Here is a 21,062-nt window from a genome sequence, read left to right as displayed (position 1 = left end):
ATCTCCGCCATTTAGTCTTGTCGTTGCAGCCAACTCATGTTTTGAACTATTTATCGTTTCTAGCATGGACTGTATCGAGTTAGACCAGTTATCTAGCCTCCACGAGGCGACACAGACCCTTAAACGGCAGGTCTCGAAAGAAGTCTGTTCCACCCTTCACAGACAGGACAAGACCCTCAGCGAATTGAGAGCCAAGATGGGCAGACTTTATAACTCTGCCGTAGAACAGTCGTTTGTGGAGGATCCTGGTCGCATAGTAACCGGTGCGGTAGTAACCGGTCTCAAGACGACAAAGACCCGACGTTTTCGGCCGAAGATGAGCACAGCTGCATTTGAGTACATCAGCCAGGAACTAGTGAACGCCCTGGCCGAATGTGGTGGTGACTCCTCGTACATCTGGTCGAAACTTGGAGACTTGAAACAGAGGGCAGTTGAGGACTTACCAATCGTGTTGCTGGGAGACTCGATGTTTACGGGGCTAAAGGCCAGCGGCGGTTTGATTCCAATTTGCCACCCTGGTGAACGACTCGGTGATTTGTTGGAGTACCTCCCACATGTATCCTTTAGGGCAAGAGCGATTGTGGTCACGCATGGTATGAACCATGCCGGCGATTATGGCAGGACGACAGAGGAGTTGGCGGAAGTTTTGGCGCTACTCAAGGGCAAGCACCCTTCTGTTCCCCTTTTCCACCTACAGACCCCTGTCCCTCCTTGCTGGCGTGGTGACCACAATCGGGTAAACAACATCAACCGGGTTAACGTCTTCGCCCTCCGTGCCGGGTTCCAACAGGCCGACCATCCAGATATCCCGGATTCTGATTTTGTGGGGATCCACTACAAAAAGTCGGCCATGCACTATGTCTGTCGGGAAATAATCCGTGTGGTAGATCGCGCCTGAATGTGTTTCCTTCGGTACCTAACGATGGTTCACCTGGAGTCGCTTATTCTTTGTAATGTTAGTGACAAAAAGCCATTCAGTCCAAATACTACCACACGTGACCCCCCAGATGTAGCACACCCCATTGCGAACAGTTTCTTTCCGTTTTCTTTTGATTGTATTTTTCAGCTTCTCAGGACGAGGAACAGTGGCAGAGGGGCAAGCCAAGTGCAGTGTCCATTGGCCGTATCTACCTTTTGATGGTATAGATATTTTTGGTTAGACACTACGCTTAGGTGCGCCCCGAAAACAAACCACAAACCATTAGTGAAGATCGAAAGCTGCATGTATTATCATCACTGAGATGCAACCCTAATGCGAAACAACGACTACGCCATGTTAGATGTCTACTGTATCCAGAGCCGAGAAGTTTGGAGCTTAATATACTATAATAAGGACTATAATTTAATTTGTGTAGATATTTTGACTATATATTCCTGTTCAAATAGGAGTTTGAACAAGTTGAAGGGGGGTGGTGTGATGGAATATGTCCATCAGTCGTTTTCTATGTTGTAACTGGAGGGTGCTGCCCTCTCTCTCGAAAATACAGAACAATAGGTGATTGTGTTAATATCTTTTGTCCGCCTTTTTACTGGTTTTTGGGCTCTCAGAGTCGATATTTGGAGGAAACTTCTACTGTGGAACAGGCAGAATAGGACCTCGTTACAGTTTATTAATTTTGATGGAGGATGGATGATAGGCCAATATCCCTATATAAACAAGAATCTTTTTTATATAGGGATACTGGTATCATCCACTCCTCCATCAAATTGTGACAAGCCCGTCTGAACCCGACCCCGACCCGCGTTGATATTATTTTTGCGAATTTATCTGGTCAAATCAGATTTGATTTGCCTAATTGTAATTTGCTAGTCACGTGTAATCTTATGAAATAAGAGGCGAATTTATCTTGTCAAATCAGATTTGATTTTCCTAATCATAATTTGCTAGTCACGTTTAATCTAATCAAATAAGATTTGCACAACGGGATGAATTTGACGTCTTGTTCCAAACGGCTGACAAGAAAATACTGTCCCACTTTTCAAAATATTATTTCCCATGAATGGGTTTCAGGTTTCTCTTTCAGTTTTGACATTGATATCAGTTTTTCGACAAAAAATTTGTGAGTCCACTATCTTCAAATCGTATCAAATCGCCTCCGGGGGTGATTTGATGATTTGACAAATCGATTTGAATTTGATGCCGTGTTAAATTCAAAGACCAAATCAAGTTTGATCTTGCCAGGATGAATTATTATGAAAAAATTTTCAACTAGCAAGTGGCATTTGACAACTAGCAATTGGCAACAAGCCCAACTAGCAAATGGCAACTGGCATAGTAGTGCACCTACTTGTCAGTCATGCTCCGTGTCACATGGAAGCGAATGCGTTCACGGCTTTAAACTGATTAAAATCTTTATTTGCCGAAAAAATGTCTAGCGTGTGAGAATTACAAGTGGAAGGAAAAGGCTACTTCATGTATTTCTAGTCAATGGAGCAAGCCATTAGGTTAGTGTTGACAAGAAGCCCCAACCCGGAGCGGTTCCCTGTTAGCGTCCAAACATTATGTAGACTGGTTACCGGAATCTATCTCGATATTGAATCGGACAGGCAACCAGTCTAACCTCAGGCAGATTTGACTGGTTGCGCTACAAAAGTGAAAATTCGGATTAGAACCTCGGATTCCGTCCCATCTTATATAGAAGTCCTAGTCCGGCTATTATTTATGTTGCACATTTGACAAATGTTACAAATAAATGTCATGGAACCTAAAATCACGTCAAAGATCTGTAATCCAAAAGATCATCTCCGTTTTCGTATGGAATCATGAACAGGTTATCGGTCGGGGTGGTTCCCAGGTTCCAGAAACTTTGAAAGGTTTTTATTAGCATCAGACAGATGAATAACGAATGATGGATGAATTGGTGCATGATTTAAGTTTGGCTTTGGAAGAAACTAAAGCTAAAAGTAGCGACAGTATTTCGACTGTATCAGATCTACGAACATGTCGTCCTAAGAGCAGTAAGGGGAAAACCCGGCGTCGTCATTTTCCGAACAATAGTCATTCCGACCACGGAATAGGAAATATCAGCGAAGCGTCGGAGAGCAGTTTAGACGAGGCGTTGAAGGATTATAAAGTGATCGTTAATTTGTGCGCTAGTGATTCCGATGAGATGAGTATAATGTGCAGCGATCCACCGGCGAAACCGTCGACATTACCTCTCAGTTCTCATCTAATGGTCGTCGAGTCGGACTCCGTTACTGATTCCGTATCTCAGCTCAGACCGCACAGACGCCGGCGTAAATTCAAACACATGGCGATCGATCCGATTGTACCCGTACCGAGTACGTCCTCGTCGAACGGTCGACTCGAAAAAAAACGACACAAACGAAGCCCTAAACGTCCGAAAGATTCGACGATACTCAACGACGACGCGGAAATGAAATGCGATTCGATCGATCAGCAGTTTATGGAGCAGGATGGAATCACGGCGACGGTAACGACTTACTTAAAACTGGGAAAACGTAAACGAACTTATAAATATAGCGGAACCAGTGTCGACCATGATCTCCTAGAGAATACATGTGAAGCCATGTCTACTGTGTATGTATCATCAGGGTCCAATCTAGTCTGAATACCAGTCATTGTTACGGTTCCGTTGTTTCAGGAACAACGGCTAGGTACTAGACTAGGTCCAATCTATGGGATGAAAACCACCTGCCCGGGGGGGGCAGCATATCTGAAATTCCACTTGCCCCTCCAAAAGCTACTTCCCCTTCACAGGCAGTCCGATTGGTGGCACTATCATCCGTTGTATCGAATGGAATAAAAGCTTTGTGACATAAAATTAGCCCGGGGGACAAGTGATAATGATAACCTACTCGCCCTGATGAGAATTTACTTGTCCCGGGCAATCGGACAAGTACTTAGATCGGACCCTGTATCACTATAGAGAATCCCACAATAATTATGGAAAAAATAATGTAAAGTCTGAAAATATTTCCATAAGCTTGTAGAATACTGATAGAATAAAGTTCTACGGTTGAATGAGTCGGTCGATATCTGAATCTTTCGGTTTCCTCAGGTCCATCAAAATAGCTACTTAGAAATTAAAATTTTAATCCGATCTTTGATAAATGTTTTCTAGATTAAGTAGTTCATCTCTGAGCAGCAGTGATAGTGATACAGGATTTATTACATTCGATGAAGGAGGCAGGGATGGTGAGTAACTAAGACCCACTTATTTCTGCTTTGATTTACTAAGTTTAAGCCGCCATTTGGATAAGTTGTGAACTTCACTACGCCGAGGACTATGACAAGTTTGACTAAAAGAAAATTAATTTTTACTGGTAGGTGATGATGAACAGAGTGATTTTTTCCATGAGAGCGGCCCATCCAGTGGAATACCGGGATTCGTTCCCTGGTGGGAGAATCCTAATCATGAAAATGAAGCGTCGCGGCCGAATTTTGAAAAGTTATTCGCAGGTTCATTTCACCAAATGGCAAATAGTTCGTTCTTCGATTACAAATCACAACTCAACAAAGTGATGAACATCGTAAGTGTAAAATATCTCACTGAAATGTAAATAACGACCAGAGAAATTAAGTCTTTCCAAAAGAAATCTGTAAATTTGAAAATATCTTGCCTAGCTGGTGCATGCGACCGAGCTATCTACATTAATTGAATTATTGATTGATATTATTGATTTACAGCACGGAAGAGAAATAACTGCGGGAAGGCGGAAAATAACTGACCGAGTAAGATATCAAAATGTTCATAAACCCCGGTACATTAATGATGTACGCGTAGAGATTAATTTATCGTAAATATCTCATTTCAGAACCACAGCTACAGTATGTCTAGATTTCTACAAGAACGACAGCAATGGAAAGAATCGATGCATAAAAAATACAGTAATAGCCCTTCTTCGGTAACGCTGCCATCGCATCATAACGGAGAATATTGTAAAAGGCGAAGGCGTCATAACGATCAATCTAGCGAGTGTAGTTCTTAGATTTTACGCATGTTTTAAGCACTTTTTAATCACGATGATACGTGTATAATTTATTGACTTAAATCGGCGAAATTTTGACGATGTAATTATTGAGAGAAAAATAATTTGTATTAATGTTATGAAGAATATATGTTTTAGTCTGAAATGTTGTTCTTTTTCAATTTCGAATGTTGAATCTAAATCCAGGATGGCGAATTTGCAGCTCCAATGACCATGCACTACTATATAGTCCATTACCAAAGTTAGTTAAGAAGTTCTTATCCTCATCTAAGTGATTTTGAAGAGATTTGATTTCCATAAAAAATTATATTTATGTAATTCTAAATACCTTGTACATGTATTAACAAATATATACAGAGTCTGTACATAAAAACATTATCATTAACTCATCGATATAAACATAATATACGCAAATCTATTCTCCAAATAACAATATCTAAACCTAACAACAACTGTTGTTATTAAAGAATATACGCACAATTTTGATCAAAAGTTTCTACTCTCCTCCCTCAACGTATTTAATTCCAAGCAAGGGAGCGATGTACTTAATGAATTACCTCTAAATGTAAAACTTTACAAACAAACAACAAATAGCAGTAGATTTTAATTATTTACAGAGATATTTTAACCATATTGCACTCGTACACAACCAAATAGCTGTGTTCAGAATACGGTCAAACTCTTCAAAGTAGTCATAACTGAGATGAACATTATTTTGACGACTTCGTAAATTGAAACCCGAAATAAACGATTCAGACTCAAAAATAGTCACAACTTAAGTGATGTGACGACTTATCCGAGTTTGACTGTAACTGTGTATATAAAAGCAAAAATTGTCACAAAATAGAAATTCAATAAATTCTCAGTAATAATCGTTTTCTTCATCGCTATCACTGTCAGTATCATAGTATCGATGCCTATAACCGTAATATTCACATTCATCATCATCATCTTCCTCCTCTTCTGGTGAATCATTCTCATCATCATCATCATCATCAGTAATAACAAGTGGATCGTCATTCGACGCGCCAATTTCTACGTTATTATTCTTGAATTGAGCCATATCATCTGTGAAATACAAACGAAACACTACGAATTCAAGCCCGAATATTCATACGAAGTTAGCGACCCGTGGATCCTGATATTGATTATAGGCTTCAGCATGCACAGAAATCAGACGTAACTCTGACGAGGATTTAACATGAAAACAATGAAATGCTCAAGCGAAAACAAGTTTAACATCTGTAACAGAGAAAGCAGATTATAACCCGGTGTATTAAAACTAAGCATTAATTTGTGTTGATGAATGAAATGAAAGGGGGCCCACTTTCACAGTCCCAATTTTTATATCTGGCAATTTTAAATCATCAGAAATTAACGAATTCTTACGACCAATCAGGTCCAATTTCACGAGTCGAATTTTTGACCTTTTCACTTCAGATATTCAAAATAAGCTTCACTATTTCAAGATTAAACAATCGTTCATGAAATTGGACCCCGTTTTCTAATAACAAGGATACAGTGATGATTAAAAATTCGGAAGAAAACTCGAAATGAATTTTCTGCTGAAGCATTTCATTTATACCTGTGATCTATTTAGCGATACCTTTGCGGCTTTCAATGATTGCGGCGCGAGTTTTCTTCATGTCCTCGTCGAGATGTTCGACCATTTTATCGATGTATGAATCGAGTACAATCGCGCGTTGATGAGACGTTATACGACCGCGACAAATCGGACATTGTTTCTTTCTCGACATCCATTGAGATATACACAACGCACAAAACGAATGCGAACAGTTCAACGTCGTCGCCTGAAAATTCAAACTCGTACTCATCAGTAATTACGTTTACTATTACAGGGCGGCCACTTTTATTCGACTTGCTTTTTCCCCGACTATTCCCTGCTGACATGAGCATTGTTTTCCCCGACTTGATCTGCTAAGAATCCAATCAATTAACACAGTTATATGTGTACAGTCAACATGGTCAGAAACTGTTTGACCATACGTGCCATCTAACAATCTCAACGATTTTCCCTGATTTATAGCTCTTTTTTACAAAATTCCCTGACTTTTTAAAGACAGGAAGTTTCCCTGACTTTTCCCTGATTTCTAGGTAAGTGTCAGCTGTATTAAATCTAGATCCAGTCACGCGCTTGTCTTTGTTACTTCGAATTATCACGTGGGCCATGAACAAAATATCTAAAATTCTCCGAGAGCCCCAAAATTCACTTCCAAATTCAAAATTCCCTAATATTTCCCCGATCTGTGTAAGAACCCTGTCGCGTACTGCCACAGAGAAAGTTCATCATTCAAGGTTCCTACAATTCCTGGTATCAAGAATTCAAGGAATTTTCAAGGAGTAATTTTCAAAATTCAAGGTTTTCGCGGTCATATATAAGGAAAAAAGTCGAAAATTCAAAAACAAAATCCATGTTTTTCTCAAATTTTGATCAGTTGTTGTGTGTGCCGTTTTGGTTTTACATGTTTAAATGTTTTAAATCTCAAAGTGAAACAACTTTCACTCACAAGTCACACAATGAAGAATAATAGAATACACTGTCTTCTAGAAAGGACCTTTTGAAAATTTTTAATAGGACTTTCCCAGAATTTAAGGAGTTTCAAGGAGTTTATGGATATTTCTCAAAATTAAAGGATTTTCAAGGACCTTGAAAAATATATAAAAAAATCAAGGAGTTTTCAAGGATTCAAGGAGTTGTAGGGACCCTGTCATTGATCCAGTAAGATCTGAGTGTACTGTAACGAAATCATTCATAGAACTGATGTTTGTTACCTGAATGAACAGTTCGTTACAGATACTACACTGTAATTCAGTTTCCATCAATTCAGTGAAATCTGATAACACGTTCTTTTTAATAAGAAGCATCGTCTCTTGTTGTTTTTCATTTTCCTGTTTCGTAGCCTGTAACTGACTTTCCAACATTTTCTGTTCTAATTCCTTGTTTCGTATAATTTTCGACAGTTTTTCACGCTCTTTCTCCAACTCATTCTGTAAAGATTTGTCTTTTTCTTCTAATTTTTGTTCCATTTCTTGTTTTAATTTGTCCTCGACTTGTTTTTTAACAGCCAGCAATGATTCGCGTTCGGCTTGTAGTTTCTGCATCAACAATTCTTCTTTCTCTTTCAGCTGTTTTTCTAAAGTCTCAGTAAATGCTTTTCGTTCGTCCTCTAATTTTTTCTGCAATCCAAAAATGTTATTGTTAGGCTAAACAAAAATGATACCTTGTTTCTCCGCAGCGGCCGGGTCATTTTTGTAAAATATGATAAAATTTGTAAACAGTTCATTTCTATAGCGGCCGGGTCTGTTAGGGTAAAATTGATCACGATTTTAAAAAAAGTAATGTATAGGGTAGATAGGCGGCCGGCCAGGTTAACATTTAAGCTCAGCAGAGCGGAGAAACAAGGTATCAATTTTTTTTAGCCTTACCGCCTACGTTTTTATTCTATGAAGAGCAAAAGAATCGTTTTATTTCACCTGTTGTTCCATTAATTCATCTTTCATCGTTTCTTCTTTCTGTTTCATTATATGAAGCGTGGTTTCTTTTTCGGCTTCTTTTTCAGCCAAAAGTTTCGTCAGATCGTTCAGCTTTTTCTCCGCCTCCTGAATCGCTTCTTTCGCGAGATTCTCCTGTAATAATGAAACGCGTACTGGTTTAACGATTATATCTAATCTACATGCGACCTGTATCAGGGTGACCACAAACCACCCACTTGCAAATTCCCTGTGTTTTCCCTGTGAAAAGTTGATTTTCCCTGTGCTGGGCGTCATATGGAGACCATGACAAATATAAAATTAAAGACAAGCAGCCTATCGTCTGATATAGCTCCGCTGTGATTTTACAAATTTGTTAGAAAGTGGCGCTCTAACTTTGAATTACTTACCATATGATCCTCGATATATAATCAGGTAGACAATTGTAAACATTCGCGGTGAAAACGCGCGTGCGAGACAAAAGTAATTTCCCAATGTGTTTTCCAGATTTTTACCAATTTCCCCGTGTTTTCCCTGAGAAAAATCATTTCCCCGTGTTTTCCCTGTTTTCCAGATTCGTGGTCACCCTGTGTATCCTAACACATTCTATAAGCGTTCTTGCAATTCATGATCGTCGAGACTTCACAAGAGACGATAAACAAACACCAGCCATTCACTTTTATCAAAACTCTACACAACTAAAGTGAGGGATTGTTTCAAGGCTAAACTAGCATTAAGCCAAAAAGTTTCAACTTTTCCGGTCTATATATATATATCATTTTCCGATTGATTGATAAATTGAACTCAACCTTTTCCTCTTTTTCTTTCATCAGTTCTATAGTATTCGCTTTCTCTGCTTCTTTCTGCTCGAGTAATATTTGCATTTCGTTCAATTTCTGCGCCGATTCCATGCGCAGCCTTTCAGCTTCTTCTTTTAACTTTTCCTTTAAAAACATATTTTGACAGTTTAAGAAACACATCTCTCATAATCCGACGATACGCAGTGGAACCTCTTTCCTTATCATTTATCCGACAAACCTAGAATTTCATCCCGAATGGGTAAATTTCAATAATTTTACATTGTATACAAATGAACAATCGGTTATAACAATCACCAAGGTTAACCCCAGTCGTATCTTAACCCACCACAACTGTGGAGTCAGTTCCTCGTGTTTATTGTAACAAGCTCGTTTAATCTAATATATGTCTATACCTGTTCGAGCTTCATTTTCTTATGCAATTCCTCCTCTCGTTGCAAATCTTCCGATCGTTTTCGTTTAAGGTTTAAACATTCGTTGCTTTCATCGTGAGAAAGACAGCAATATTTAAAGATGAATTCCGCTGGACTATCGGGTATCGGTGGTATACCTAGTTGTATTATATCGCCATTCTTTAACTCGTAACGCTCATCAGGCTTCAATCTCATGTTATTTACAAAGATTCCATTCATACTTTTCTGTAATAGTAGTAGAATGAATTAATATCTAAACCTTTAGACTATTCAGGGGCAGATCATCTTCAAAAAATCTTTACCATATCAACTATAGTCCATTCATTGTTCGGTTTTTTTTTCATGACTGCATGCTGCCTCGATATTACTGTGGCTGTCAATGTCACATCTGCATTTGGAGCTCGGCCGATCACAACCTGAAAAAGTATTCACCCACGGGATAAGTCAAAAAGAAGTAAGTTCAAGTCCAAAAGAAGAGATTGACATGGACGATGGTGGTCGAGCGAGGAAATTAAAATATACGTGGATTTGAATGTCCCTCAATCTGCAGGGTATGTCACCAGAGTCACCAACCACTGCGGTCACACCTGACTCACAACTACACTAGTTCGATACCTATAGACCACATACCTCATTGCGATTATGAAGAGAAATCGTTTTGTATTTTCTAATATTTTCTCCAATTCGTTGCAAACAAGCCGCCATTTTCGTCCAACGGGCGGACATCGGCAACGGACTCTAACCGATAACCGCATTTATTAAACTAAAAAACATAGATAATCCAGTCACATTCTCGAGGGTATTTACCATAAATTCCTAATTCACCTTTAATGCACCCCCAGAATATAGCTTTTCTTTGTATAAAATGATAAATTGCTATAATTTGTGAGTTCTGTTTTGATTAACGTTAACGTTAGTAATTAGTACGTTCAGACCCGGAACAGGAAATAGATGGAACTAGGACGGACTGATAATTAAAAGCTGAACCTCATATTCAATAAAAACAAAAGATGGGTTTCTAATTACAATGTTATCCACGTAGACTGATAGAAACACCTCTTATTGAAGATTGTGGCAATTCAAATGTAAGTTTTGCTGATTCATGTTAAACGGCCTGCTAGTAGGGGCAGGGAAAATGTTTACTACAGTACAACTGTCAAAATAAAAAATCATCCATCCATGACATTTATCAAATTCTAATCAATCAATGAAATTTCTAAAAAAAAAACTCGATTATCCTCCACTCAATTAGACCAGTGTCTTAAGAATGGATAATTGAGGTGAGTGATATCTCTCTGAATATGTTTTGATTGAACAGTTAAATAAAATTTTGGTAATCATGGATTCAAAATTTAGACGGGTGGTCGTGGGTTGACGGTATTTAATACAGGCCTGCTACTGCTATCATCATTCCGTACGTTTCAATATGCTTTTTTTTATCAGGACTGTTTTCAATTAAACGTCACTAATAGGAAGCTAGAAAGTGCTGTGAATTCTAGAAAAATGTCGGACGACAACAATAGCAAAACGAGCCTGACATTCTACATGCAAATGGGGCTCGTTAGAGAACAGGTGGCTGTTGAGGGTGAGCTGACCATGACAAGTATAAATGACATAGCATGTGCATTTGTTGATAGGAAGGTAACTATCTGAACAACATTGATTGCTGTACATGTAAGCTACAATAGACTGTCTACCAGCAAAAAGGTGTACATAGGATCTTAGCCCAACCAAATAATAGCCTTAAATGCCCGGCCACCATCAGACTGATTCATCATGTAAGTTTGAATATTCATACTTTGTCCCGATGTCCCTCGTCCATAGTAGAATATATTGTAATTAGTTTCTACGTTATATCCATATTAGGACATTTTATCTTTAATTTATATCCACATTCTCTAAGATAAATACTACTGTCCACTTTATCCACCCGTGAGTCTATGACTCGAAACCGATCCTCTACAGTACACCCTTGTACTCATCTCAATAACACCATTTATTATTTATCGATTATACCCTAATCGTATCTTTCCTTAGAGTGAATGTAGTCAGTTTATATCTACCCTGTCTGAATTCTGGATTGTAACCACTTACCAGTAGGCCTATCGGTAGCAGTAATTATTGGTGTTTGTGTTTCCCAATTTTATCAGTAATAATATTATGGATTTAACTCTATAGTTGTGAGTTAATTTCATTGTTTAATTTCAACCCGTGGAAGTGGATCATTAGTATTGTAAAACTGATAAAGCACATGTTCATGGGGAAGTATTAAACTTTTTTAACAATCCTGAACTGTTAGATTCATTATGTTATATACCGGTACTGGTCTTATATGCTACATGTAGGTCTATGTAATGAGGAAGATGAAACGTTCTATGTACTATCCACACCTAACCCACACTTACACAGATCAACCATCTATATTCATTTCAATGTATTCACACATAAATGTATTATCTATTTTTTCGCTTTGATTTCTTCCTCATGATAAATGATATAAAATGTGTCATATACCGTAGTGCAACCACGTTATGACAAACTTTACGTAACTAGAAATTATGTTCGTTAAAACCAATGTTTCATTGTGTCCGGTATGAAATGATTAAAATTGTGTCTTCATTTAGGATGAAATTCTAGTATTTTAATAATCAATAAATAGTTATATCCGAGGTCATTATAAAGAGGTTCCACTGTAATCAACTTCATTTTCAGCAAGGGAACATTCATACTATGGATTAGATACTTATCCGATAGGGGTGGGGGTCACAAATTGACTTATCCCTATGTCGCTAATGCTTAAAATTGAGCAGACATTGAAAACGATTTTTAGTTTATACTTAATGAATTCTGATGTTTTAATACCAACCAGTTCAGTAGTACCGGTACATCATATCATTAAACAATCTTTCAGTTTCCTGAACATCATTTCTACGGTCTCCAAGAAAAGCTGATGCTTTTCGTTCACGATTTAAATGACAGAAATGTACTTACTCTAGTGAATAACCCTCAAGAGGTGGTTGAAGGGTCACTTGTAGAAATTGTATTATCCGGTGAGTGTTGCATTTCTCTGTATATACGACCTTTTGGCTTGGTGTAGGTTACAGTAATTGATACACATTATACGTATCTGTATTGAACCTGTCACTTGACTAGATAAATGAATATTGATGAACAATATTTCTCTTTCCTATGTCTGATTTGCTCAGATAGAAATCTGTTTGTTTGTTTTAGTAAATGCCTCAATGGAAGATCTTCAGATTCGACCTCATATACTCTTTGTGCATTCCTATAAATCACCGCATTTCTGTGATTTCTGTGGAGAAATGCTCTTTGGTTTAGTGAGACAAGGCCTTAAATGCGATGGTCAGTACAATTCTCTTCTTTCCCCTAAATTCATATGTATTTACATATCGTATTAAATGTTTTCTAATTATTAATTCTCACAGGTTGTGGTCAGAATTACCACAAGCGATGCGCGTATAAGATTCCCAATAATTGCAGTCATGCGAAGAGACGAAGTTCAGGATCAAGTCAATATTTGATACGATCTGGAAGTGAAGAAAAAGAGAAAGACGTAAATATGAAGTTCATGATTTTTAGGCACATAAATTTATCATTCATTATTACTTAAAAATGCTGTCAGACAGCTGGGGACCGGCAAAATATGTCCTACTAAATGAACGGGAAACTTTGAGGCCCAATTTTTTCCACCGACTTTGCCAAATTAGATTGATCCAACGTACTAAAGTTTTACTGTATTGTAATTGTTAATAATAGATGCTATTGAAGGTCGGTGCCGAGGGTCGAAATAACAGATCCAGTTCCTGGAGCGGACGCCCGATTTGGATGGAGAAGGAATACGCAGGTCGAATCAAAGTGCCTCATACTTTTGTCGTTCACAACTATAAAAAGCCAACTCGATGTCAATATTGTAAAAAGTTACTGCGAGGATTGTTTCGCCAAGGAGTTCAATGTAAAGGTAAATTACACGAACAGATATTGAAGTCGATACAAAGATACTTCGTCTTAATTGAACAGAAAACCTGCAATTATGAAGTAAAACTAATAGATTCATTTTCAAAAAGCAGTTTTAACAATCAATTATTATTGCTTTAACTGCTGAGTCGAAATATCAATTCCCTATTAGTTTTCACCTTATTATTATTGCTTTAACTGCTGAGTCGAAATATATATTCGCTATTAGTTTTCACCTTGTAATTAAAGGTTTTTTCATCGAGATTGAATTAAACCATCGCTTGTCTGTGGAAACCGATTGAGTTTGAATAATCGTAAATGTATATTTCAGATTGTAAATTTAATTGTCACAAACGGTGCTGTCAATACGTTGCCAAGAACTGTCAAGGTGAAGTACTGTCTAATAATGACGGAGGTTGGTCATCAATTTCAAACCTCGCCACCAATCACGAATTATAATCACTTGTAATTGATGAATAATGTCTCGTATTTTGATAGAATACTATTTCGAGTCGGAAACCGATACAAATACCGACTTATCTGAGATGTCGGAAGGCTCGTGTTACCTCGGCGATGAACACAGCGTCGATGATAATGAAAACGATGAAGAAGATGATACCGAAAAGGAACAAAAACCACCTCTAAGGTATCACCGTCATCATCATCATCATCATCATCATCATTGGTCTAAAAGCCCGATGACCATAGAGACAACACAACAATCTACTAACTTGCACCACCCTCGACAGTTTTCAGCTCAGCTGTTCAATTCCCGGAACTCTTATCACTTGGCCATGAGTGTAGACTCTGCCTCTTGAACCCCCCCTACAGTCAGTGCTAATCAAGAGCGTGTTTGCGACGGAGCCCTTGTCTCTGACCACATGTCAAAACCAGTTGAGCTTTTTTTGGTCTGATGATATATTATTATTACTATTATTATCATTTTAGTCCTACGTCGAGTACAAACATTCCACTAATGAGAATTGTGCAATCTATGAAACATACTAAACGTACCGGTTCTAAAGTGATTCGAGAAGGATGGTTAGTTCACTTCACCAGTAAAGACAGCATGGTACGATTCGAGTGTTATAGATATCTGCGATTACCTGCAATTGTCAGTGTCTCTTTATAACATTGTTATTTATATTTGATAGCGTCGTCGTCATTACTGGAAATTAGATTCGAAATCAGTCGTCATGTTTCAGAGCCCACATTCTACTAGATACTATAAGGTAATTACGTTTATTTTCAGACCCTCAGATATCTCATAGTCGGCAGTGAATGTGATAATATTTTTTTCGTAAAACTGAGCTCAGGGCCCAGTTTCACGAAAAGGTTAAACTCATATTACTTCATGTTTTGAATGAGGACAACAATTCAAACTTAACCGTTTTAGGCTTAAACTTTTTCGTGAAATGGGCTCAGGGGTCAGTTGCATTACGAGTGTAAGCTCCTTTTGGTTCTATACTCGACCTTACAACATTACACCACTTTCAAGACCACATTTGGACTAAGTTATGACTGTGTTTTACGGGTCCCTAGTTCTGCGATGGTTCCTCAAGAGTTTACTGAGGGTGAAACTACGCAACAAGTCTCCGCTTAAACAACACATTAGAATATCAGTTACTTAATTGGATTATTTGATGTTATGTAGGAAATACTATTGAGTGATATCACATCGATAGAAGAAGCTAAAGATACCGGTAATCTAACAGCGACCGGGAACAGACCACCATACGTATTCGAGATACATACTTTAACTATGACTTTCTACGTCGGAGATGATCCTAATATATCGGAACAAGAAGTGACGCTCGTTTCGCCAGAGAGCGGAGTCGGTCCGGAGCAGGCGAAATGTTGGGAGAATGCTCTACGTCAGGCGCTCATGCCGGTTACACCAACAGCTAGCAACGAAGGTCAAGGTATGTTCATGACCTATTGCAGCCGTCTGCACCCTACCCCCTCGGACAATCTGCTGTCTGTATCTCTCCTCCTCACACATTCAACAGGCTATCATCATCTCTACTTAAACTGATCGTTAAAACTGTATTGATGATAAATAGTAATTTCTGGTGTATCGCGTTGTAATTATAGCCAACAGCCACGAAGATACAAGCATTACTAAAGAGGAACATTCCCCGGATATAAGTCAGCTTTATCAGATATTTCCTGATGACGTGCTTGGATCTGGTCAATTCGGCATTGTATATGGAGGTAAATTTCAGAACGCACATCTTAAACTAAGAAAATCTTCTCCTTTTGATGTTTGCGCCTAATCTTTCAGGGAAACATAGGAAGACTAATCGTGAAGTGGCGATCAAAGTCATCGATAAGCTTCGCTTTCCTACCAAACAGGAAGCTCAACTGAAGAATGAAGTTTCTATTTTGCAGGTAAATTACAAATGAAAATCCACGCTTTGAATTTTAATGAATTGTTAAGATCTTCCTGTGATAAGTGAGGAGCCCATATTGCATCAGTTATCCCACTGCGATAGGCCACAAAACAAAAGAACAACCTGATCAAAATTTGGCACGATTTTTGTCATTCGTTGAATTTGAGAAAATTATGGATAGATTCTAAGAGAATCTTGAATCTGATTCTGGCATCATTGTCCAAATGTATTGCTGCATGGCGGATCTAACCTCACTTGTGACAAGTGGAATCTTCAATTGCCAGAAACTCATCATATATTATTACATTAATGTATTTCAGAATATCCATCACCCGGGAGTGGTTAACCTGGAACGAATGTTTGAAACTGAAGAAAGGGTAAGATGTGCAAATAAATCTCGTTATCTGTGACTAACTAAAAAAAAAAAAAAAAACGTTATCATTATCACAGAAAGTAATTTAACAATCTACTTCTATGTAGGTTATAAATAATGGGGGTACAAAGGTAAATAAGTGTTTTTCGCTTTTATTTCGAGTTAAGAAGCTTGGTTTCAGCGTATATTCGAAAGAATATGAGCGAATTAAAAAGCGGACTTTCGGCATGATTTGGTTGTATTGATTGAAATTAATTGAAAAAACATATCTAATCAATGATTGAAATGAACACAGGTTTTACAGGTTCTTATTCGAATACTTGACATTATTGCATGGAAAATTTTTTATTTAGATTCACACAAACACTATAAATTAGAAGTTAGTTCAGTCACGATGATCTCTATAATGATTACACAATAATTTGTTCAGCTATTTGATGATGGATATATTTTACCGCAGCATGTCAGTTCTAGGCTGATTTTAAAAGCATCGTTGATTTCAAAGATTACTGAAGCTTTACTAGAATTGTTCATTCTCTGGCTAAAAGAGAAATTGTACATTTACTCACATTACTGACGACATATGAATGAATGTATATTTTTACTGTATAAATGTTGTTCTGATAGATCTTTGTGGTAATGGAGAAATTAAAAGGAGATATGTTAGAGATGATATTAGGAAGTCCTAAAGGACGACTGTCTGAGCAAGTTACAAAGTTCATTATATCTCAGGTAATTCTGGAATATCTTCATTATACCTGTTTTTTAGAGTAGAAAATTGTTAACCTCGTTAGATGTATAAATCTTTTATTTCAGATTCTCGTGGCCTTAAAACACTTACACTCAAAAAGTATTGTACATTGTGATTTAAAACCTGAAAATGTTCTGTTATCAACAGAAACCGCATTCCCACAGGTAACACATCAACTAACCTCATCACCGGTCAGTCACAGTCTAGTAGTAGGTATAATTAGTTCTAAACATGAATAATTACAGGTAAAGTTATGTGATTTTGGTTTTGCTCGAATCATTGGTGAAAAATCATTTAGAAGATCGGTAGTCGGAACACCTGCGTACTTAGGTTAGTCTCTAAATACAATAGTCGTATTCACACTCTCGCTTTTTAGTCCGTACTTGGAACAAACCAATTTAGAACCAAATTAATGCGGTGCAGTACTCCCGTCATCATTGGTCTACCTTGATGCAACACTGATAAACAGGCAAATAAAGCAACATTTCTATCCACACTCAGAGAACTGGTCCATTCAGAAATTTAGAACAAACCTGGAATGGTCTTAGTCAGTCTCAACTGGTCTGCTCTACAATGGAATACTGTCTCTGTTCTTAATTGGAAGGGACTGAATTAAGAAAGTTCTAAATAATGTTTTGTGAATGCGGCTCTTTGTACATATAACTTAATCAATCACTCATCATTGTTAGTTTCTACCTGTAGAGGCTAAACTTCACAATATAAACCCTGAGTAAACCAGTTTTCTGTTGTAGCTCCTGAAGTCCTGAAGAATAAGGGTTACAATAGATCTCTAGACATGTGGTCAGTGGGTGTTATAATATATGTTAGGTAAGATCGATGACTCTATGACCGGTACCGGTAGTTAGAATCAGTAGTGAACGATGTGTGTTGTATTTTAGTCTCAGCGGTACATTCCCATTTAACGAAGATGAAGAAATCAGTGATCAAATTCAGAATGCAGCATTTATGTATCCGACAAATCCATGGAAGGAGATTTCAAATGCAGGTTAAACATCTTGAAGACATTTTCACATATTTTCCCTCTCTGGTTTCGTAATATTTAGAATATTTTGATGTTTGATTTTCTAGCTATCGATGTTATTAATAATCTACTGCAAGTGAAAATGAGAATAAGATTCACAGTTGATAAAACATTGTGTCATTCCTGGCTACAGGTGAGTCGTATTTCTTATCAAACAGACAAACAGTTGTACAGTGAACATCATTGAAAACTCCAGGAATTTTGTGTTATAACATGCAAAATAGAGCGTAGAACTAAAGCATTCTCTGATTTTCTGTCTATTTGTAAAGGATTATCAAACGATATGTGATCTACGGAGACTCGAATCTATGGTCGGTGAACGGTATTTAACGCATGAATCCGATGATGCAAGATGGGAACAATACCGCGTCGAAAATAATCTGCAAACTTGGGAAATCCTCGGTCAAAAAGGTTAGAATCACAAAATAAAGAGCTCACCACTGATGAACATATCTAGTTAATTTTTTTTACGGTTTCGGGATTTTAGGTCAATCTAAATCATCTAGAATCATTGTGACTCTGATTGATGCAATTTAGGCTTAACCCAGAAATGAACCAGATACTTCATCAGTTGAGGGATTTTTTTTAATCAACAAACAGGAAAAACATGAGTCTATTGTCTAACGAATTTTTATTCGGTCCAACATTTTGACCGTCCGCTAAAAGCTAAGAGTTGTTTTGAATATGTTTTGGTGGGTTATTTTTCAGAGAAATTAATAAAAAATGGCAACAACGAAAAGAAGAAAGAAGGATGAACGAGAATGGTGAATTAGTTCCGCATTGATATTGAATGGATAAATTTGATTGTGTTGTGTCAACGTTTACTCGATGACTTCGTGAAATCATGCTAGGAAATAATAAATGTTCAATGTACAGCATTCGATTCGATGAAAATTAGACATCAAATTACAGTTAAATCAAGATGCACGATGATAATACGAAAATGCAACATGAATTTAATGATCAGGTTTTTAGTACTCGTCGTATTTGAGGAAACAGTATTTCCAACGCTTTTAGTAGTACCGGTACTTTGCTCAAAATTTTCATATCTTCCCTCCGGTACAAACGTTCGTTTCATCCACAGTAGAATCATTGTGCGTACTTTTATATCCAACACTTCTCTCTTGGCCACCGACTACCCTGAAATAAAGAAAAAAAAAACTGTACGCAGAGAAAAGGAGACAAAATTGTTCGCAACTTTCATATTAAGAAAACATCTCTTCATCTCCACCAGTAGTTTAAGCAGGGCTCGATTTGGCAGTATCTTGAGCGTTCACTAGATTTATTGGTGGGATACTTAAATTTGAAAATCCTGACCAGACGCAAGAAATTTCAGATTTTCAGAAGTTGTCTGTTTCCTGTATTTTCTTGATGATACTGGGATACAGCCAAACTTTGACACGGGATACTTAACAATGAGGATCTCGTATTCTATGAAAATATTTGTATAAATCGAGTCTTGTTTTGAGCCACTACATGATTTTAGAATGATATTTAATATACATAGATAAATATATTATATATAATGTAATACATGGTGCTCGTCACTGCATTTCTGTCTATTTTCAAACGTTTTGGAAAATCTTTCCATTCCTGATAATATTGTTATTTTCTGTAAAAATATTCGGTGCAAGCTTGAATCATTATGGTCCATGATAAACTAGTTGCCATATTATTATGATTACTATTATTATTATTATTATTATTGATATGATTATTACTATTATGTATAATAATCGATATTGTAAATAATGAATATTTTCATGTTCATTTCGTGTAAATGTTTCTTAATCAAATGAGAAATAGTCAATATCCATTATTTGATCATAAGATCTCACTAATGATGTTTGGTACGGACGTAGATACCCAATGTTTAATAACAGTCCCCCTCTCCTCTTCTCTCTCCCTCTTTCCTCCTCTCCCCCTCTCGGTCATCTCCATTCCATTTAATACATACATTCATGCATGAATAACCATTGTAAACATTAATTCGAGCATAAAATAAAACTAGTTTCAATTCTGTATTGAGTATTCGGTGCTGGTAATGTGCCACGTATTGGTATTGTATTAATATCTCTACTCATCTAGTCAAAGGCTACGTAGATATGTTTCATAATTCAGTATTTAACATTTTCATCTCATTTGATTTAAAGATGAATTTGAATAGGATTTCGCTCTATAGGATGTTCAAAACGATATCGATCCTGTATTCACAATTCGATATCTGGTGTCGGAATTGCTACTTATCTCGGAAGATCTGCGCGTTGTTGATTAGATCGTTTGAAAAAAATCATTGTTCGATAATCAAAATATCATTAGAAAATTATTTTTTACAGGAAATAGGATTTAATATTTTGTATTTTGAGATATGTTTAATTTTGTTAACGAAAGTTTTGATAGGAAGTCACGTTTAGCTCAATTCCTGATTGGATAGAATTTCTAGATTTATATACGATCTCCTCAAAGTGAGAAATTTTAAACAGGTGCAATATATAGACTGTATTTAGTGCAATTAATTTTGTGCCTTCTTCATAATTTCGTAGAAAAACTAGTAGAAAACTGGCCCGTAGTATAATATTTGATCTACATGTATTCATTTCTACGGAAGCCCCTAGGTGACATATGAGGTAATTTTTTTCATAAATTCGACTTATCAAGTCGAATTTCGACATAATAAGTCGAATTTCGACTTAATAAGTCGAATTTCGAGATAATAAGTCGAATTTCGACATAATAAGTCGAATTTCGTGTTAATTAAGTCGAATTTCGACTTAATAAGTCGAAATTCGACATGAAAATAAAACTCGAAATTCGACTTAATCAACACGAAATTCGACTTATTATGTCGAATT

General features: G+C 37.1%; 3 protein-coding genes across 5 annotated transcripts; 2 read left to right on the top strand and 1 right to left on the bottom strand.

Annotated features, from left to right (window-relative positions):
• Positions 1-2,677: 2,677 nt before the first annotated feature.
• On the top strand, positions 2,678-5,089 carry LOC141910624 (G patch domain-containing protein 2-like). Its single transcript, XM_074801321.1, has 5 exons — positions 2,678-3,541; positions 4,086-4,159; positions 4,292-4,494; positions 4,652-4,696; positions 4,780-5,089. The coding sequence occupies exons 1-5, from the start codon at positions 2,847-2,849 to the stop codon at positions 4,951-4,953; spliced, it is 1,191 nt and encodes a 396-aa protein (XP_074657422.1). The 5' UTR covers positions 2,678-2,846; the 3' UTR covers positions 4,954-5,089.
• A 198-nt stretch (positions 5,090-5,287) lies between these two features.
• LOC141899058 (E3 ubiquitin-protein ligase RNF8-like) lies at positions 5,288-12,773 on the bottom strand. Of its 2 annotated transcripts, none has more exons than XM_074785214.1 (9): positions 12,668-12,773; positions 10,307-10,439; positions 9,979-10,092; positions 9,659-9,901; positions 9,255-9,389; positions 8,449-8,601; positions 7,747-8,151; positions 6,560-6,764; positions 5,288-6,021 (listed from the first exon to the last, which is right to left on the bottom strand). In XM_074785214.1, the coding sequence occupies exons 2-9, from the start codon at positions 10,400-10,402 to the stop codon at positions 5,816-5,818; spliced, it is 1,557 nt and encodes a 518-aa protein (XP_074641315.1). In that variant the 5' UTR covers positions 10,403-10,439; positions 12,668-12,773; the 3' UTR covers positions 5,288-5,815. The 2 variants fall into 2 exon arrangements, with proteins under 2 accessions (XP_074641315.1, XP_074641322.1); XM_074785221.1 differs by having other exon boundaries at positions 5,888-6,021; positions 6,539-6,764.
• Positions 10,633-19,888, top strand: LOC141899041 (serine/threonine-protein kinase D3-like). Of its 2 annotated transcripts, XM_074785196.1 has the most exons (23): positions 10,633-10,761; positions 11,120-11,261; positions 12,588-12,726; positions 12,908-13,039; positions 13,123-13,250; positions 13,454-13,655; positions 13,983-14,066; positions 14,150-14,297; positions 14,600-14,723; positions 14,806-14,883; positions 15,306-15,573; positions 15,746-15,865; positions 15,936-16,042; positions 16,365-16,421; positions 16,525-16,548; positions 17,045-17,149; positions 17,234-17,332; positions 17,414-17,498; positions 17,921-17,996; positions 18,068-18,174; positions 18,258-18,343; positions 18,480-18,621; positions 18,919-19,888. In XM_074785196.1, the coding sequence occupies exons 3-23, from the start codon at positions 12,627-12,629 to the stop codon at positions 18,963-18,965; spliced, it is 2,319 nt and encodes a 772-aa protein (XP_074641297.1). In that variant the 5' UTR covers positions 10,633-10,761; positions 11,120-11,261; positions 12,588-12,626; the 3' UTR covers positions 18,966-19,888. The 2 variants fall into 2 exon arrangements, with proteins under 2 accessions (XP_074641297.1, XP_074641304.1); XM_074785203.1 differs by lacking the exon at positions 16,525-16,548 and having other exon boundaries at positions 10,646-10,761; positions 11,149-11,317; positions 12,588-12,732.
• The last annotated feature ends 1,174 nt before the right edge of the window (positions 19,889-21,062 follow it).

The sequence above is a fragment of the Tubulanus polymorphus genome, chromosome 1, assembly GCF_964204645.1.
Source record: "Tubulanus polymorphus chromosome 1, tnTubPoly1.2, whole genome shotgun sequence".
Taxonomy (NCBI): domain Eukaryota; kingdom Metazoa; phylum Nemertea; class Palaeonemertea; order Tubulaniformes; family Tubulanidae; genus Tubulanus; species Tubulanus polymorphus.
This window is presented reverse-complemented; position numbering and strand designations above follow the sequence as displayed.

Excerpts from the sequence above, each read along its gene's own strand:
- LOC141910624 (XM_074801321.1), top strand. The coding sequence starts at position 2,847 with ATGATGGATGAATTGGTGCATGATTTAAGTTTGGCTTTGGAAGAAACT. Across the intron at positions 4,495-4,651 it reads TCAACAAAGTGATGAACATC|CACGGAAGAGAAATAACTGC; the intron begins GTAAGTGTAAAA and ends ATTGATTTACAG. Across the intron at positions 4,697-4,779 it reads GGCGGAAAATAACTGACCGA|AACCACAGCTACAGTATGTC; the intron begins GTAAGATATCAA and ends ATCTCATTTCAG.
- LOC141899058 (XM_074785214.1), bottom strand. The coding sequence starts at position 10,402 with ATGTCCGCCCGTTGGACGAAAATGGCGGCTTGTTTGCAACGAATTGGA. Across the intron at positions 8,602-9,254 it reads TGAAAGAAAAAGAGGAAAAG|GAGAATCTCGCGAAAGAAGC; the intron begins GTTGAGTTCAAT and ends TCATTATTACAG. Across the intron at positions 6,022-6,559 it reads AATCATTGAAAGCCGCAAAG|ATGATATGGCTCAATTCAAG; the intron begins GTATCGCTAAAT and ends TGTATTTCACAG.
- LOC141899041 (XM_074785203.1), top strand. Across the intron at positions 12,733-12,907 it reads AATTGTATTATCCGGTGAGT|TAAATGCCTCAATGGAAGAT; the intron begins GTTGCATTTCTC and ends TGTTTGTTTTAG. Across the intron at positions 17,150-17,233 it reads CAAAGTTCATTATATCTCAG|ATTCTCGTGGCCTTAAAACA; the intron begins GTAATTCTGGAA and ends CTTTTATTTCAG.